Source organism: Dermacentor albipictus, chromosome 1 (genome assembly GCF_038994185.2).
Source record: "Dermacentor albipictus isolate Rhodes 1998 colony chromosome 1, USDA_Dalb.pri_finalv2, whole genome shotgun sequence".
NCBI classification, from domain to species: Eukaryota; Metazoa; Arthropoda; class Arachnida; order Ixodida; family Ixodidae; genus Dermacentor; species Dermacentor albipictus.
Genome location: NC_091821.1, coordinates 160,138,931 through 160,158,433, shown reverse-complemented (window position 1 = coordinate 160,158,433; position 19,503 = coordinate 160,138,931). Strand labels below are relative to the sequence as shown.

At 44.2% G+C, this 19,503-nt stretch overlaps 1 protein-coding gene across 3 annotated transcripts in view; it reads left to right on the top strand.

Annotated features, from left to right (window-relative positions):
* LOC135911136 (heat shock factor protein-like) overlaps positions 1-19,503 on the top strand; it is a 119,082-nt gene that overhangs the window by 78,685 nt on the left and 20,894 nt on the right. Inside the window, exons 8-9 of one of the 3 annotated variants that reach the window (XM_065443302.1) lie at positions 563-665; positions 15,971-16,009. In XM_065443302.1, coding sequence (XP_065299374.1) covers positions 563-665; positions 15,971-16,009 — 142 coding nt within the window. Of the gene's footprint in view, positions 1-562; positions 708-15,970; positions 16,010-19,503 lie in introns of all 3 variants that reach the window. The other 2 variants (XM_065443284.1, XM_065443296.1) reach the window with 2 other exon arrangements.

The following is a 19,503-nucleotide window of genomic DNA, read 5'->3' as shown; positions in this document are numbered from 1 at the left end:
CAGATACTCAAGGTGACTCAGTGCCCATCATATACAAGTGTCATGCAGTACCTGAAAAGTGTTGCAGTAGCTCGTGTCTTGCACACACTTATATTTACTGATTAAGTTGAATTTATGAGTGATAATATGATTATTTCATCCCTGCAATTTCCCACTTCCTTATTTTTACTTCATTGTTTTTGGGTTCATATGGTTCATTGTGCAGGGATGTGCATATTTCACTCAAAACTTTTTGAAAAAGAATTTTGAGCTTACTGCTGCATTGTTCTTGCTCGAATTTCACCGAAAGATCCCATTTTGTAGTCTAAATTGTTTAGTGTTATACTTAGCAGAATTACTTGCCTGGTTTTTCAGAAATAAATGAAATGTTGCCTTTGTTTATAAGAATGCAAGCTGTTGCCAAGATGGCATTAGCATGAACTTATGTCACCACCTTTCAGTGGCTGCAGAAAGCAGCCATTCATGAAGGATTGCCACATGTAGCACACTTCTGTGGCAAAATAAACATGCACCTTTGAACATATTTGAACAGTGTGACCTAATTTCTGTGTTCTGAATGCAGGGTTTTTGCAGAGCACGTGGAATCCATAGATACTGACTTGGATTGGCTGCAAGACCAGCTAATGAGTGGAGGGCTGAACTTGGACACTTCCACACTGATGGGGGTATGTCCTGACTGGACAGGGCTTCTGTCAAAAGCCTCAAAGGTAGATGACAAAGGAAGTCGTGACACTGCTTTAAAGCAGTTCTCACACATTCTCTGTGTGAATGGCAAAAAGCAGATTCTATTTTTCCCAGCAGGGTGTATCGCTATATTTTATTCAGCAACACTGTGCAACACCTTTTGAGACCGAAGCATTGTTTCTGCCTGATAAGGATAAATTTCCAAATATCTTGACAGGTTTGAACATTTTGAATGAATGAGCACAGCATTTTGAAAACATAATCAACATCACCTTCTGAGAATGTTCCTATGTGCTGTGTCATGGGCAACCCCAAAGATTGTTCAAAATCCTGTGCTTATTCACTACCACGTAATGGCATGAATCTTTTCAGTCACCAGTGCTGTTTTCAACAGGCGGTTGCCTTTTAACTCAAGGGTTCCCACACCTCAATCCAAAAAACAACGAAAAGAACTCCACTATAGAATGAACAAAGTGACATTCAATAATTTTCATGCTCCACTTTTGCCTAATAAGTTTTACTTTATACCGTCGCACAGAACAATGAACATATGAAAATGTTTCATGTGGTCTGTCTTGAAATAGAGGACTTAGCAAAATGAAGGACTTAATGCGAACCGTACCCAGTGTATGTTGATGGGTGTTGTTAAGGGGAGATGTGCCTCAAAGATTAACTTTCATTAATTATAAAGCTAATTTAATTAAATTTATACAGAATATAGAGTTCAATCTCCTGTTTTCAAATATACTTTTTTTCCCCGAAATATATGTGCAATGTTGGGGAGTGCGTTCATTATGCAGGGTAAAATTTTGAGCGATTTTTCTTTTCTGCTGCCACTGTCAGTTTCACCCAAAATGCGAACCATCGATTGCGATTGCAAATGTGTAGACAGCTACACAAAATAAGGATAGTAGTTTTGTCAACTGTATAAACTTGCAAACATTCCCTTCAACGCAAACTGAGCGGCGAGAGCGCAACGCGCACGAAGGTGTGAATCACCGTCGACTCAGCCCCTGATGCAGATCGCTTTAAAGATAGGGTGTGCCGTGGCTGCGCATTGCGCCGCAGTTGCTGCCCGAGTAAAACGCCACGCCCCTCCCCCCGATGCCATGTGTGCAACGGAACACAGTGTGTTTCCTTCCCACTTTCCTCCCTTAAAAGAAATTGAGCCGCTATCGTTGACGCCCTGCAGGCGCTGTTGCGCAGTACGCATTTGCTGCCAGAGTGCAACCCCCCCCCCCCTCGGCCTCTTGCACGATCGTTGGCTTCCCTCGTGTGTTTTCACTCACACCTACACCATGCGGCGCACTGCGACGACAATGGCAAAACTGCGCCTGTAGCGTCCATATAATTGCTATCACAATAAAAGTAGGAGATGCGGCCCGATTCGGCATCCGACACGGCGTCGGACACAGTCGCACCTGCCAAATGCCATATCAGACGCCGAATGGTACCGTGTGCCTCCTACTTCATGGCAACAAGTTCAGGGTGCGATCATTATGTGAGATGAAGAAAAAACCCACTTCTTGACTGGAAAAGTGAGGGCTGCATTCACTATGCGAGTGCGTTCATTATGCGAGTAAATACGGTACTTTTTTGACCGCTTGAAATGGGAAATATATGGTGTCTTTTGCAAGATACGAGAGTTTTATAGATAGCATATATCGCTTCGTATGCACAACTACTTGTAATTATCAGTAAGCTCAAAAATAATTTTCTTTTAGCTTTACTATCTCAAGAAAAAAATTAGCCAGACTATCATTATTGAGAACATCAATGAGTGGTTTACTGAAAAACAAATGGCCAAAATTTTTGACCGTTACAATAAGACCTCAATATTTCCATTCTACAAATGCTTATGCTTGCAAAATTTGCCTGAGATTGAGTCACTTTAAGTTCAAGAATTTTGGTGCACAAGCCATACAAGTAGCCTGAAATTGGAAAAAGAAAAAAATTTATAAGTTGGAGGTTCTATACATGCTCTTTACTATTGGAGATGGTTAAGTTACATGAAATCTGGCCAGAATGCAGACCAGTCTTTGCAAAAGTGTAAAATCTAAAAATTCTTCTGCGTAGGTGGTACCCCTCATAGCCCTTGTGAGCGTCCTCCTCCAGGAGGGCTTTCTTTGCTTCACTGTGACGTCAAGATGTAGTTTTAGCTGTCTGTTTTCCAGACATTCTTCTGATTTGTCTCTCGTCTGTTTGGTTTCTCAGAGCAAATCAACTCTTGAGTTGGATGGCCAGCTCCTGTATAACATCAAAGCCATTGTGGCCTTTACTCAACCACAGTATGGCTATAGAAGTGACCATCTCTACAAAAGTGCATGAATTCGGCTGAGCACTGGTGAATATTGGAGAATGAGCTTGTGTCGGCTCAGTTGAAGCTAGTGCTTGCTTGTTCTTACTCCAAAAAAGCCCGCCGTATGGGAAAAACTTGTGGCTGTGACCATCATCAGTTGAGCATGAATGAAAAAAATGAGGTCCCTGCAACTACCAAGCCTCTATAAGAACCATTTCTCCCAGTCTTCTGGATAGAGGATTGCCTCAATTTTTTTACACATGAACATAGAATGCTGAAGCGTAACTGTGCAACTACACATATAAAAAGTGACAGATGTTTTAAAAGGTAAAAGCAATTTTTGAACCTGTATGTCCCCTTAATGCTACACGAGTACCTTTTTCATTGTGCACAAATAATTACTCACTTTAATCAACTAACTTCTATTTAATTTTTTTAATTGACAAGGCATCAATGCAAAACTTGTGGAGGCTGTCGATGTAGACTGGTAACATTTAAAGCAACCTAGGTCTTACATGATCCTTTCTTTCAAGGAATAAAGAAAAGCTACATTACTGCAAGTTAAAAAAAAACTGCATTATAACTTGTCCATGCACTAGCGACTGCAGCATCTCAAACTCCATCATCTAGTACGCTGTACATCTTATGCGCATTCAAAGGCAGGACTTCGCATTTGATAAGGACCGAAGATTTGCACCAGAAACTGCTGACGCATCCTGGAAGGAGTTTAACTGCTTATTACCAGTGCAACAAACTAGTAATTGATTTCATAGTGCTGAATTGACATGGACAAGAAAGACGACGGGATGTGCGCTACTAGTAGTCAGTTACTGCAATGAAACAACCAGCCCAAAAAACTGTACGCCCATACAACAAACTAGGTCCGTATTTGATGAGGTCACTTGTTAACGTCCTCTACAATTTTTACATTTACATCTTAAGTAGATTAAGAATTAGCTAATAAACTTTATTAATTCGTTATTTGTGCAAAATGAAAAATATACTGATGACTAGCATGAACAATGCCTATCAACGTATCGCAGGTGTTGTTAGCATACAGCCCTCCGTTATATATTTTAACTCTTCGCGACATTTAGTTTGAACAGCTGATATACACAATGTTGGAAATGCATTCTTGTATATATAATGCAGCACAATCGCAACAACACAGAAACCAAGTTCTCCTGACAAGTGCGGCATCAGCGGAAGAATGCTGATATTTTCGTCTGGAGATTTTTTTTTTACAGCGCTTCAAACAATTTCGTCCTCTATAAGGCTTAAGCACCGAAGCGCTTTCTCACTCAAACTGTTCTTCGCGCGGTACATCTTCACTTTGCCTAGGTATTCCAAAGCGTCTTTGCACGGGACATCTGGGTCTGGCGTTGGGTCGATATAGTCGTCCGACTCGTCTTCGGCTGCAAGCTCCGCGCTACCGCGCATCGCTGCGATGATCGCATCATCCGTGCTCGCTTCCTCGCAGACAGGAAGCTCTGACTCACCGGCATCGGCATATTCTTGGAAGGTGTCTGTGGGGGAAACAAACTTGCTTTCAACGAGGCCGAACCACACGTTGTCGGTGTTGACCGTCTCATCAGCAACATTGTCGCTCGGCTCATCCAACGTCATGAGCCCCTGCATTGTGCACGAAGCCTGCTTTGTTGAAGCTTTTGCTTATTGTAGTGGCTTTTACCTGCCTCCACGAAGCAGCAACCATATCAATCGCTCCCCTTAAACTCACATTAAGAGGCTGCTGCTGCTGCATGCTCAGTAAAACTCTTTCGCGGATGCATTTTTTGTAAAGTACCTTTACTGTTGCAATGACACCCTGGTCGAGCAGCTGACATTTTGCAGTCGTGTTGGCAGGCAGAAACTTTAACTTGACGGCAGTCAACTTTGGCTAGATGTTGTGGGTTGTGCAATTGTCGAGAATGAGCACGACCTGTTGCTTCTCTGCCACCACATCTTCATCGGACTTGCAAAGCCATCTTGTGAACATGTCTTGCATCATCCACGCCTTTTTGCTGGATTTGTATGTCACTTGCAGGCACTCCCACTTTTTAAAGCAATGTGGCTTCGCTGATTTTCCAATGACAAACAGGCGGCGCTTGTCGCTTCCATCCATGTTAGCGCAGAACAACACAATTATGCGCTCTTTTGAGGCCTTGCGGCCAGACCAGGCTTCGCCTCTCAGCGCAAGAGTGCGGTTGGGCAGAAGGTTATAAAATACACCAGCTTTGTCGGTTTGTCTGTGTCTCTGTCCATATATGTGCACAGCATGGTTTCCGAATTTAAGCGAAGCCAGACTTCGATGGACTCGTCGTTGACATCGCCGCTTTCACCGCACACCACTTTGCAGCTGATGCCATAGCGATCCTTGAATCGCTGGATCCATCCATTAAGTAGGTTGAAGTCGTCATAGCCTAAAAGAGCATGAAGGGACGGCTTTTTGTTGGAGCATAGGGCCACTCACTGGTATGCTTTGAGCCCTAACTTGACGGAACCACCTGAAGAGCGCTGCATCCACGTCTTTGTACTTCGACGTATGTATTCTCTTCCGTGACAGGGAAGACGAATCTTGCTGCAGTTGCTGCCGCAATTTGTCCTTGTTCTTGTATATGGTCGACACGGTTATGTCGGAAACGCCGTATTTGGCTGCCACCGATGCCTTCTTCAGCCCACTTTCTCTGTCCCTTATAATGCATTCCTTCGTCTCCAGCGATAAGGCATGCCTTTTTCTCTGCCTCTTTTGGCTTGAAGACGCCGCCGACGCCATGGTAACAAAAGCCAAACAACACATGTGTACAGTGGGCAACTACGACACGACGAGATCACGACGTGCACACACCAACTGCAACAAAGAGACTGAAAAAAAGAAAGGAGTGCGCTGTCGCCCCAATCGCTTCTACCCCGCATTCCGCCCAGCGCGCACCCTGATTGGACGCTGTTATAGTGACGAAAATGCTCGCCCTTCTTCCTCTTAAGCCTCTCGCCCTTCTCCTTTTTGTTTTGCTTTTCGCCGCTGGTCTCCACGTGCACGCTTAGCTCCCCCTTGTCTGCGTTTGCGTGCCCGGCAACCGTGCGGCCGCGCGGGCCGTGCTCAACGCCTCCGAGAAAAGGCCGTGCTCCGTGCACCGACTTCATGGTTGGGCGCTTAAAGGAACCGCGCTATAACCGGTATTCTGCTTCGTGCACCTATGCAATAAACGGTGCGCCTATACATTGAGTTCTATGGGAGATATATCAGTGGTCAAAAAACCCACACTATAACCGGTCCCACGCTAAAAGCGGTTACATTATAAGTGGTCTGCACTGTAATAGAAAAAAAATACAACTTGTTTACTTCTATTACTTAGAAAAAAGAAATCATTGATGTTGCCCTTGACAATCATGCAGTGGATGGTCAAAAGGTTGTTTCGCTTGACTCTGCACTCTTGTGTTTTGATAATAGTTTCTGTATCAGGTACTTTTATGCTTGTCTTGCTGGCTCGCAAAGCTCATAATAAAGTGACAACCATATGCACGCGATATTCAAGTGGCAAGCGACGTGATAGACTAATCCTTTCGTCCTGTTGTGTCTCACTGTGAGACAGCGACAAACTTTCGTTGTTGTCTGAATCAGTACAGTTGCATGCCCTTAAAGAAATCAGCCCACGAGGGCAATGTTTTAACCAGAGGACACTAGATATAGTATGTCCGTAATGTCCAGTAAAAATGCATACCCTATTGTCAGTGGTATACGATGTGGTGCCATCTGACAGCTAGAAATCTAAACACTTTTGTGGCTTCTGAGACTCTGGTGTGCGCAATCTCCGATGCTTGGTACTTAGTGTGAGATGAGACGAAGTGAAGCCTGCTTTAGAGTGCAGCTCTTAGGTGCCCATTCCTGTGGTGAGCATTGGCATCCCTCAGCATCCTTGGCCTAACCTAGTGAATGAGCACAGAGGTGGATCAGAGAGCGAACGCAGAGTGCAGCGGGGAATGAAAGATGGCAAAAGCGGAGGGAGTGTGAGGAGGAAAGCGGAGGAGCAGGGTATGGCAAAAGCGTGATAAGAAAAGCGTAGGGCTGTGCAAGAGGCGCTCTGCGGCGATGATGGATACGAGTTGGCACCAGAGTAGCACAGTCATCTCTTCACTGGCGACGCCACCGATGCCATATATGAAAACAAAGTGCTGCATGAGTGGAGGTCTCTCTGCGGCAGCTGCTGAGAATAGCACCTATGCACTGCTTCTCGCGATCTCCCTATTAGTGAGGCAGTCGCACTACACTTCGCTCTATTTGCAACGTGCTGACGGAGACAGATAGTTTGTGCCAGTGAATATATTGTGAAATGAAAACATGTATAGAGCTGCGCTCAAACTTCGCATCAGAGAGTATCGTTATCGTTGGTGAATTTTTTTAGTATTTATTTATTACTGTCAGGAGGAGAGCAAGTAGCAAGAGTGAATTTGAATTGAGGTAGGCGCACTGCTTGCTGTCATGTTACGCAATCATGTAGCAATGGGTGGTCTACTGCATGGACGTAGTGACAAGTAAAATTTCTGCAAGCAGCAGAAAATTGCATGTCCACGTGATGTCTTGGGATGCTGTCGGCTGTGTCTTCGTTCGGTTTGTGGCTGTGGTTTTGTGTTTCATAAAAAAAAAGAAAAAACCTAGTTGGTTGTCGGGTGCGGTTTTACTCACCGACAACAAAAAGGGTGGTTCTAATGGCATATGCAATGTCACAACTCCTTGCTTGTGGGTCGGCTATTTGAATCATGCTAGAGGAATGCAGGCCCTTCAGGCACAATTTCCTCTTAAACTAAGTGCTTTCCTTGCATGAAACATGCAGTGTGTGGCTTATGGGTCCATGGTGACATATTTGCCTTGAGTGTCCCTTTAAGTCCTGTTCCAACCCTGATGTGGATGGCAAATAAGACAGCTTCGAGGAGACATAATGAATGTCTTGAATAATTCCATTGCAGTCTTGGGAACAGATGACACAGTGTACTACAATTGGGTGCTATGGGATGTAGTGGAGTCAAGCAAGCACTGTTAACCTGACATGATAATGTCGAAGGCCTGTAGACGTGGCTGAGGTGTTAAATGTTAAGCATAGATGCTGTCTAAGCAAGCTAGAGCCCCATGGGAAAGCACAGGTTTTGCAAAGTGATGGGCATGAGTTGTCAAACTGTCACTGAAGTGCTGAGGCACGAGGAAGGTATCCCGCCCTACACTGACCCTCATAGGGTTGCTGGAACAAGCATCGTCCCCGCAAGGAGGGCTCTCCGGGATAAGCGCTAGCTCGGTTTTAGTGTACAACTGCATTGCGCAGTCACCGATGCTGGAGCCCTGAGCGATTTCCTCTCCGTTCTGCTGCATCGGGTCTTCTCTTGGCTCTACCGCTACCGTATCTGGGTCTATCCTAGACGATTCTGGAAAGTCGCCCAAGTCCTCGGATACGAGGAAGGTCTCCAGCGCCTCCTTAACATTCTCATGGCTACTGGAACAAGCCTCGCCCTCGCAAGGGACGCCCTCCGGAGTGGCCCCTCTCTGTAGACCGGCAACGGCCTTGCTCTCGACGCACTTTGTCTCTGAGGATTTCGCCACCTTGCACTTTTCGTGCTCTTCATTTACTGGTGCAATCTCAGTGTCTTTGACAAATTTTGTACTGGTCACTCTGATATTGTCTCTCGCTCTCAAAAAGAATTTCGAAATGCCGGAGTAAAACACTCTTGGCCTTATCATAATTCCTGAAGTTTTTGTCGGAAAGGCAAGCCAAGCGCGTCTCTGGCTTGGGCATGCCAGTTTGTGCTGCTGACAGGTGACAGCCGTATCATTGCTAATTGCTGAAACCTCTCATGAACGAGGTATTCCCGCGGTGGTCATAATTCACCCGTGTCTAGAACCATTTTGGCGAGGCCATCGGCCCGTTCCCCATAATCATTCGAGCCGCGACTGTGGGGTGTCACGGGGTGAACAGCCGATCACAACAATGTGCACCTTCTGGATAGACGGTGCAATGCAAGGAATTGGCAAGTGCTTTTCATAATTGAAAATTTTCCGAGCCACGGAAAGATTGACAACATCAAGGCAATTGCTGTGGAATTTTTGCCTGCAAACACGACCGTGGTACTGCAACCAATGGATCAGGGCACCATTGAGACCACCCGGAAGCTGTACAGCAAGGCTCTTTTGTAACGCATGCTCACAGTGTATGACGCCAGCAAAAGGTACAACATTGATTTCCTTGGTGCGATTCATTTGCTGAACTTTTCACGGAAAGAACTCGCACCTTCAAAGGTCGCCGACTCCTTTGCGCACGCCTGCCTTTCCCGCGCTGTCATCAGTGACCTTGACGATGACCAGCCTGACGATGACCGAACTTGCAGCAATCTGTACGAGGCTGTTCAGGAAAGTGTTGGTCAAGAGGTAGAAGGCGACTTCGAGACATTCGCGTTCGCTGACGCTGCTGCTCCCATGGTCGCCCCAGCGACAGATGCGGAGATACTAATCAACACTGTTGGTGGCCCCGAGGAAGACTAAGAGCCACATGAAGGGCCAGCTATTGTACAGATGCGGGAGTACCTACGTCTGCTGTGAAATATGGTTAAATGCATGGGCGGTGACCATGGCCTTGTGCAATGCTTGGTCAGATTAGAGGAGGGGTTGCTCACGCACGGTAAAGACATGAAACAGCCTAAGCTCACTGCCTTTTTTGCACCCGAATAAATTTTTGCTTCACTAAATACATTGTATTTTGGCTTCCTTGCATTTGTTGCACAATTAAAGCCCAACTTCTTTAGCTTTTCTTGAGTGGTTGCTTAATCGCATTACTGCTTATAAAGAATTTTTCGCCGTCCTGCAGACTTCGTTATAATGAGGAATTACTGTAAATATAGCTTGCTATCGACATTGATGCAGCCATTTGACAGCAAGAAAAGGGATCAGTTTTTCCAGCTTTCAGCATTGAATTCCAGGCAATTCAAGCAGGCATACAATTCTGCAAATAGAATCTGTTTAGGACTACCAAATAGGAATGTTCATTGAGGCTTTCCTTTGTACTTTCTTTGAATGAGTAATCAAGTTTGAAATTACGCCTATTAGCATGTCGTAACAATGTTGATCTAATACCACTTAAATACATGACTAGCTTAAGAAATCTGGGTGATTGCTATAAATTACAGTGAAGGAATTATAACCTCTAATAACTAATAATATAATAGTAATAATAATTATTTCCACAAAACAGGCTAACCGTGAGTGGCGTGCGAGGATGAGCAGAAAGGTGAAAAACCGTATGGCAAGTGCAGCTGTCATGTGCCTACATTCCTGCATTATGCACACCACGTATTGGTATGGTCTTCTTGTTAGTTTCACAGTACACTACAGTGAAACCTCATTACTACGAACACCACATTAACAAACTTTTCAGAAATCCCCTGCTGACTTCTTATAGTTTCAGCGTAAAAATATTTTAGTACTTTGAACTTCAGAATACTGATCTTTACAGAATAACGATCATTGTTCAGTTTCCCTGTGATGTTAACAATGCCTCAATACTACGAACTATTATTCAGAAATCTGGGGAGTCTTAGATTTCCGAGTATCCTTCACGGCAGCGGAAACGGCAGGCTAGCAGACAACAAGGTGCAGAGAGCGGACGTCCCGGCGCATGGATTTAAGAAACCTGAGACAGTGGCCGAAAACGGGGGCGAGTGGAGGTGATGACACATCAGGTTTTGCAAGTGCATGCTTTGCCCGGAAAAGTGCTCCTTAGCAACGTAGGTGCATCTCTTCCTTCTTTGACCCTTCTATCTGCGCATGCCTCTTTTTTTTTTTTGCTTCTTTTGCAGCTGTAGCTACACGCACAGTGGAATGTAACCTACGTACTCGCGGGGATGCCACACGGTCGCACATTGCACTCTCCATGCGGTGTCGTTTAGGCACGCTTGCACTTTTACATGGTTCAGGTGTCCACCTGGAGCGGGACAGTTGCGGTGTCCATGGCAAGAAATGTGAAAAAGAAACAAAAATAAAAAAACGTTGCGCTTTGTTGGCGACATGTCGGTAGTTTTCTCAGCATCAGTGTCTGTTTTGTGCATGTCGCTCTTATTATACGGTACTTCGGTGGTGTGTGGCAGCACAATCTTTGGAATATAGCAACAGCACGTGCCGAGAGCCATCAGCGAATTTTTCGTGGATAGCCCATATTGTGACAACTTTTGAACTGTCGAGTTGATGGGTAGAATGGTTCATTTTGGGGCTTTCACTATAACGATCTTTCAAAGTGACGAACAATTTACCGCGGTCTCCTGAAATTCGTTACATCGAGATTTCACTGTAACAGCACGATACACAGGACAACAAAGTGGATGACAGGCATGTCTTTCAGAACACTATGATGCCACACACAGGTTTCTACACAAAGGATGGTAGCTGCTCAAAACATTTGATGTGTCAGGTTTTTCGCTATTAGAAATATTCAGAGAGGACTCCTATATATATTCACAGCATGTGCACTGCGCTGGGCAAACCAGGCTAGCGCTTAGGTTGAATGTCACAACATAATTTCCATTCCACATTCAGTAACCACACACAGTTCATTCGCGGCTTCGTTCAGGGGCAGACGTGCGCTTTCAGGTTGGTGCTTGTTGCTGCGTTTGGTGCAAGAATATGGCTAGGAGCAAGAAACACTTATGCGCAATCACAAACGATATACACACATCATTTCTCCAGACGATGGCACTCAGCCCGGGTAGCGCAAGGATCTTGTTGGGCTTTCACGGTGACTTTGCTGCAGCTGAATTCCGAATACTGCATATGCGGTGAGGGTAGCTTTATGAACTTGTTGATAGGTCATTTTGTAGGTTGTTGGAGTGCAGACAGAATGACACAGGCATAGGAGGCACATGAGACAACACACAGCTCTGAACAACCAGCTGCAAATAGCTGTTGCTTACGTGTGCTGTGTCGCATTGCACCGAACTTGCAGAAACTGCCATTGTGCATTCCAAAACGAATGTAAACTTCAAAGAATTTTTAAATTGGGAGAGATGCCTATTGTTTGCTTCTACCAAAGAAAGGTCAATAATATTTTAATGTACATGTTTTCTTCGTTATATTAAAAGAATTATGCAGCTTTGCCACAAAATCTGGCAGCAAGCAACCCTGTGAAATGGGCCCTCTAAAAATCACATTGCGACACGTGCAACTGCATCGATTTTCGACATTCCAGTCGCAGCATGTGAAACAGCCTTCACCCTCGCACGCCTTCACTCGCACATACAGTGTATGGCATGCAGCAACGATTTCGTCGCCCTTGGACTTTATACTCAACCTCACAGCGAAGGCAAAAGTGCGCCCGGTATGCCCATAAGATTGCTTTAGTGCCTAGAATATACTGGCTAGAGTACCGAAGGCGTGCACTCATGTGGTCACCGTGGTGATGCCTTCCCACAGCCGGCACTGCTTATCCCTAAGGTGTAAAACCCCTGAACTAAGTTGCAACTGCGCGCATTTGCGGTATAGACCTGCATTGGTAGTACAGCTGCACTGCACTTTTCACCATGAAAACTGTCTTTTCTCTTTGCCTTGACAGCCCTTTATCTAAATGCTTTGCTGGTGGGAGACGTAAACACCCTATGAAAAAAATCCTGCACACACTAGCGTGATCAGACCCACAAAACTTTGAACACCTCCTACCACCGGGCTCGCCGGCTGCTCTTTATTATTTTGTCTATTGTTATCAAAGATTGACTTTGGAGCATTCACCGAGAGACACCACTTGAAACAAACACCAAAGGTTTCTCTGCATGTTGATCACAATAAGTCATTATGCATGAACCTGCCTCACGGCAATTTGGATTGCGGTCCAGTCACTGCTGTCGCGATCCTCAATCGCGGGCGTAGCACCATACACAGTCCTGCTGAGGGAACTTAATCACCTGTATCCTGGCTACCGTTCTTAATGGCTAGTAAAAAAAAAAATGATGCAGATCGGGTTTATCACAGTATTGCACGAGGGACACTGTATTAGAAAAGCGGGTTAATTTCTTTTTCTTTTGCTAGAGCATTACACCAGCTTTGAATTTTGTGCACTTTCTTGTTAAACCCCAAGGGATCTCAGTGCTGCAGTCCAGTGATGAAGATATCAGTTGGGTCTCATACCTTGGATAAGGTATATTGGCGTTTTTGTCAATATAATGCTGTGCTTGCCGATTTGAAATGTTAATATATCGGTCAGTAGGTGTTAAATAGTGTAGTATATATGCAAAAAGAAAGCAAGGACACCTTTGCTCTTTCCCAAAATGTCACTGTCTTCGATGATCATATCTGGTAATTAACACAAGAAGTCAGAATAAGACTCTATTCATGCACTTTATTTAGAAGACACAACTTGCTTTACATAGAAATAGTTCTTATGCAGCTACCTCAACTTTCATTTCCTTTTGTGAGAATAAAGCAACAAGCGAACGAAAACGCCGATTATATGTATGGCAATTTTTCATCTACAAAGTCCGCAACATAGAATAAAAACTGTCCAAAAGGCCAACGTAATAGTGATAAACAGTCCCTCTCGGGCAATCTCGTTGACAACGCCATTCACCGTAACTTTGGAAGTTATCTCAGTGTAAATCTCCTAAAACTGCTTCACGCAGACAACATATGTTGGAGTCAACTTCTGGCCCCCCTTTTGATTACCTGCTACAATTCTGCAAGTCGTGTAGGGTCCAACGGCGTGCCAAACATAGATACAGTTAAAACATGTGATAATGAAATCCCGCAACAGCGAAATTCTCGCAACAATGAAACATTTTCGTGTCCCCGGTGAACGCCATAGGATTCACTGCATTTCATGCCTTTCAGCAATGAAATGTCGCTGTACTGCACTCCCTCAACGAAATTTGCCGGAACTTAACTCCGCATATTACCTACTTGCGTAAGGCTAGCAGGCTCCAAAATGTGCTCAAATGCAATTGTTTTGCACTAAAATTGCGTAAAATGCCACCACATTACACTTGTGTGGGCACCACCATTTTTGTTCACAAAAACAACGAAGCGCCGGAAGTGATCAGTGCACTGGAAAAACCTCATGGCCGCCATCTTGTTTGTTGGTCACCCATTTGAAGTGGCACGCATATTGCTACCGACATGGGACAACAGCTTTTGCACTCCTATTAGGCAAGATCGTAGATCACTGTTCGAAACGCACGTTAAGTTTGCGTTCTCTGCGGCTGACGACTCGGCAAGGCCTAGGCCAATCCCGTTTGGCAAAACTGAATGCGTGTTTCAAACAACAATCGCCAATCGCGGCATTGCACTGCGTAATGTGCTACTCAGTGAGAAAAATGCAGCATAAACAAGGAAATCCATGTCCCACCGACATGGAATTGTTTATGGCGCTTGAGATGGCAGTTGCAGCATATTGAGTGTCACGCATCGGGCCATGATTGAGTGTTCGTCCGGGAATGAATACACATCCCTTGCTTCAATAGCACTGGTTTTGGTGCCACCTGACTGTCATTGCGTGCGGATTTGGCGCCGGACGTAGATTTGCTGGAAAGGGCCGTTATCTTGATCGTTTGCCTTTGGGTACACGAGATACGATTTGCTCTTGGCACCAGACGCATCAGCGCCCACGGGAACCAGCGTGCGCTGGAGAAATGCGCTGTAGCTCTGCGTCCAGTGCCGAGTTAGGCAATATCTCGCAAAAGTGATCGCATCTCCGAAAGCAGTTAATTGAGAATACTGTGCTACGGCAGTACCGCCACTGCTGGTCAACGCATGCGGCGCACTTTGTACTGTCGGCAATGCGGTTCTATATCCTCAAGCAAAGCTTGCAAAGTAGGCTAACAGAGTTTTGACAGTAAGGTTTTGTTCTGCGAGACATTACCCATCTGTGCGGTCTCTTTTCGCAACAAAGAAATTCTCGCAAAAGTGAATTTTTTCGCGTTCCCCGTTGATTTCGTTATTGCGAGGTTCAACTGTACCTTGTCTGGGTTCGACCGGTAGGCACTGCGACTCCTAAAGCTGGTTCCTTATTCTATGCTCTGACACAGGGCATGAAAGATTTCTTCTCCGTGCCCTGATGCTTCGCATAACTTTAGGTTCAGCCCAAGACAGCAAGTAGGACAACAGAACGGGACGAAAATACAGCATTGTGTCTTCGTCCCCTTGTGTTGTCCTAAGTGCTCTCTTATGCTGAACCTCAAGTTATGCAGTGCCAACTAGCCCACCAGTCTGTTCTTTTGATGCTTTGCATTTAGCATCATTAGTTGGTGCAACTTCCACTCACATGGGCTCTAATTGCACTGCACGATACCAAAGAATACTGCACACTTGAACAAAATGCTTTGCATGGGGCAAAGGGCAACGCATGGACAACTGCAGCGCGCTGGAGCCGCTGGCACCATTGCGACACCTTAATGACGCGCAGTGCCCCTGGCGTTCAAAGTTGGAAGGCAGCGCTAGCGGGGCCACCTCCTCCCACTGAGAGAGCCCTCCAGTCGCCACACTAGCATGCATATTCTAGGCACTATGTAATTGCTATCTCAGTAAAGCAAGTTTTGACTTTGGTCGACTTATCTGTAGATTGGATAGAGACGTAAAAGTGCAGGTTGCCAACATAACGCTAAAGTCCGCGAAATTTAGTATATTTGTGTTAAAATTTCGAATTTTGCCGTTGTTTGAATGTAACGTAAGGGTCAAGTTCAAGCAACGAAAATCGTGAAAAAACTGCGTTACAATCGAGTAAAGATGGTACTGCACAGGCTGGCTGCAGTGTGCTCGTGTGCCAGCCTGCGTCTGCTTAAAGCTCCCCTTGGACGGTACTAGGTGGGATCAGCGATTGTGTCGTATAATCGAGATGTTCAATATATTGTTTTTACGGAGATTTTGCCAGGACCAAGGCAATTTGTCTTAAAATGTGGGTCGTCGCATGACCCGGACACATATGATCGAGGTTGCACTGTATATATATATCCTTTTTTTTTCATTTTTTTTTTCAGTTGTTTTCTCCTGAAGATCCATTGACGTCTTGTTTGGGGGTAAGTTTTGTTATATGTTTTAGCAATGTATCGTCTATTTTGTTCTGTTCACTGTTTCTAAAGTTTGCCCATGTGACGCACTATGAAAATATGTGTATTTTAGTGAGGAAACATTTTGTCTTAGAGTACTTGAAACAGCGCAGTGGAAAAAAAAAAGGAACAAGTTCATGATGCTGTCATGCAAGCTGAGGCTCCATATGTGCCTTGCTGCGACATGAAAATGGAGTTCATTCATCAAGCTTATCTTGTTCTATTTTAAATTTAAAAGTGCATGGTGCTTCATGTATCGGCAAACTTTAAAAATGGTGAACCGCACTCGGAGCACTGTGCTAGGCATGTGGCTGCTTTGTCTTCACAGTGCAAAGTGCTGTACTTAAACTTACACACAGCTTTGTGAACTTCATATTTTTTCAAGTTGTTTCAAGGTTATTTCAGTTTTATTTTGAACTATCATAATCTCTGGTCTGAAATTTGCTGCCAAATGTGGAGTTCTGTGTTTGGTGGTGACATTCCAGCCAGTTTCTGCATTTGAGTTGCCAGTACCTTTCTTTTTTTAAATATTTTTTAGCCATGTGCCTGTTCGCAGTTAATAGACCGATTAATAGACAACTACCGGCGCCACTGCTGCCGCAGTACACACCGGTAGTTTTAGTACCCCAAGAGCATTGGCACACGCAGAGCGAACGCATATGCAGCACGGAATGCGCCGAGTCTTTTGTAATCGTTTGCAGCGTCTTTTCAACAGTGCACATTGTGTTAGTATAATAAAGAAATAAACTGTTTGCAATAATTTTCATAAGATCAACAGAAGCTGTGTTCCTCTTTAAGGGCCCCTCACCAGGTCTGGCCATATTGAGCTGACAAGCACAGAACATACAATGTGTGATAATGATCATGTCTGCAAAGTATTACATCGCTATACGCCGTGTAAAGATCTGAAATTTCAAACCGAACGCCTTTCTCCCTTCTCCTCACGGCCGCCGTGCTCCAACCGGAGGATGACGTACACGTGCTAGTGCGCTTACATCAACGTGTTTGCACTGTGACGTTGCTCGTGGTGACACTTGACTTCGAGAATTATTTAAGCCAGCATCAGTTATTTGTGTAATATGTTCTTTGAATTGAAGTTTAGAGAAATAGTCAAACACACGAATTGAACGTCTGCATGTCTGCAAAAGAGATGTACAGTACTTCTGTTTCATCTGCTTGTTCCCACGTTGTGCAGTTGCGCGCCCAAACACCGAAACTATGTCATTTTCTACCGTGTTCCAGCGCGGATTCATGCCCTGTGATCCACTTGTGTCTGCCTCAGAATTCGTGTAGCACTGACTTATACTGCTAGTCAGGTGTCCTCGAAGAGAGCGCGCAAAACGAGACAATAACAAATTCGCGCGCGATGTCGTCGGCACAAGTGCGCCGCAGAGAAAAAAAATTAAGGCGGGGCTGCTGACCTGTGCGTCGCGCAATCCTCAAGGTCCGGTATGGGAGAACGCTGGGAAAAAATTTCACTTGCGGAAGCTACACAGGGCAAGTGGAAAGAGTGTCTTGCTTGGCAGTGGAGCTTGCCCCCTAAAATCAGAGGTTCGCGACACTGAAATGTTTCTATCTCTGCTGTTAATAAGCCGATTGGAAAAATTTTTTATGGCAGATAGCTTCCTTCCAGAAAGTTCCAGCGTATAACCAAAATTTGCTATGGGTCCTGGGGGGAGGGGGGGGCTCTTAAGAGGAAACTTTAGCTCAGGGCCAGCTGCAATGCTGCCTATTAAAATGCCTGTAAAATGCAGAAATCAGAAATCTTTTCATAAGACAACCGCTGGACCCATTTGAATGAAATTTGTCGCATTTGACAGAGAAAGTTAAATTCTAGAGACCAGGAGAATATAATTTTGATCTACAGCATATAATTCTTTTAGAAAATTCTTATAAATTAGTAAGGTTTGAAAAAAAAAATGCACACTAAGGTTACAAATTTGTAAGTCTTCACCCAAACCCGATATTGCTGTTCTGTCAACTGCATCTGTTAGAGAATCTAAAGGGGACAAATTTTATATATTAATTTGCAGCTTACGGGAAATTGTTAAATGTTACGAGGGTTCTTCCACAATCCTACTTACAAACTAGTGCTACATTTTAGAGCAGTGTATAATAGGTCAATTTTGTCTGCTTTATATGTATTATAAAGTGCATTTCAGAGGATTGTGATATCGTTTTTCATGCCTAAGTTAAGAAGTTGCAAACTTGACACTTCAGCTTCAAATTTTGCAATTTCAAAAATGTTTTAAGATGCATGACCTAATTTTAAAAAATCGCTGCTTCAAATCACCACATTATAACTTTTTTTTTAATACAACAAAGTTCATCCACATCAGTGGAGTGGTTGCAGGGAAAATGATTGCTCCATTCTCATGTACTATTTAGATAGGAGCTGCTGAACTGTAGCATCCTCTTAAGTGTTAAGGTGCAAGGTCCATCAAAAAGACACAGTAGCTGGCCATAGGAATGTGTGTTGAGCACTAGTAAATGAGCCTAACAGAAAGACAAAGAAATTATTGTTTTCTACTTTATTTTCTTTATTGAAGTACTGATGCAGCTCCTAGGGCATCTTGAAAAAAAAAAATTGCAATATTTAGCATGGCATAGAATGAGGCACTGTAGCATTTGTGCCACAACAGGTGCTGTTATGTTGTGAAAGACACGAAAAGATGAATCGACAGGACAGGAATGAGCAATTTCACTGGTATGCATCTGCTCTGGATCAGTAGTGTTCAGTGAAGTCTTAGTAGTATTTTCAAGTGAAAGAGGCACTGACGAAATCAAGCGATACCAGATGATATTAAGATATTCAAGACGCAAGCATCACAATCAAGCGCTGCTCACATAGCCAGTCTTGGCCATCGTAAACAACATTTAGGACATGTTGCTTGGTCCGACTTCCTGGACTCATTTGCTGCTCGACAGCGCTAACCACATGTCTGACTGTAGAAAATATGCTAAAATAGTATTCATGGCTAGATAAAACTGTTTTCTTTTGCTTCTGACATTACTAATAAGGAGCGCTTTAATTGTAGAATTGCGGGTGCATATCAGCGAATATGTCTTGCTGTATAAACAAATTGCAACTACTCTGATGCAACAAATAACAACTTCGAGCTCGTCTATTAATTAACGAAGCATTTAGTTCTCTTGTACTTCTACACTTTTTGCATTGAAGGAATTGAAGAAAAAGTATTGAAGAAAGCATAACCGCTGCTTCACATGGTCAGAATAGATATGTATATAAGTCCGACATTCTTGTAAGTTGCACATTCGGTGGTCATTTGAGAGTATTCTTCCGCATCTTTAGGGTCATCTAGCAAACTGACTAAGCTTTATCGCTACAGCAAGCACTCTGTAACAAAAACAGTGGAACACAGCTTTGTTGTTGTTTCACTCAACTATCGGAGCTCTCGGAAGAGATCAGTCGAATATGCGATGAAGCTTATCGCTCCTAGTGC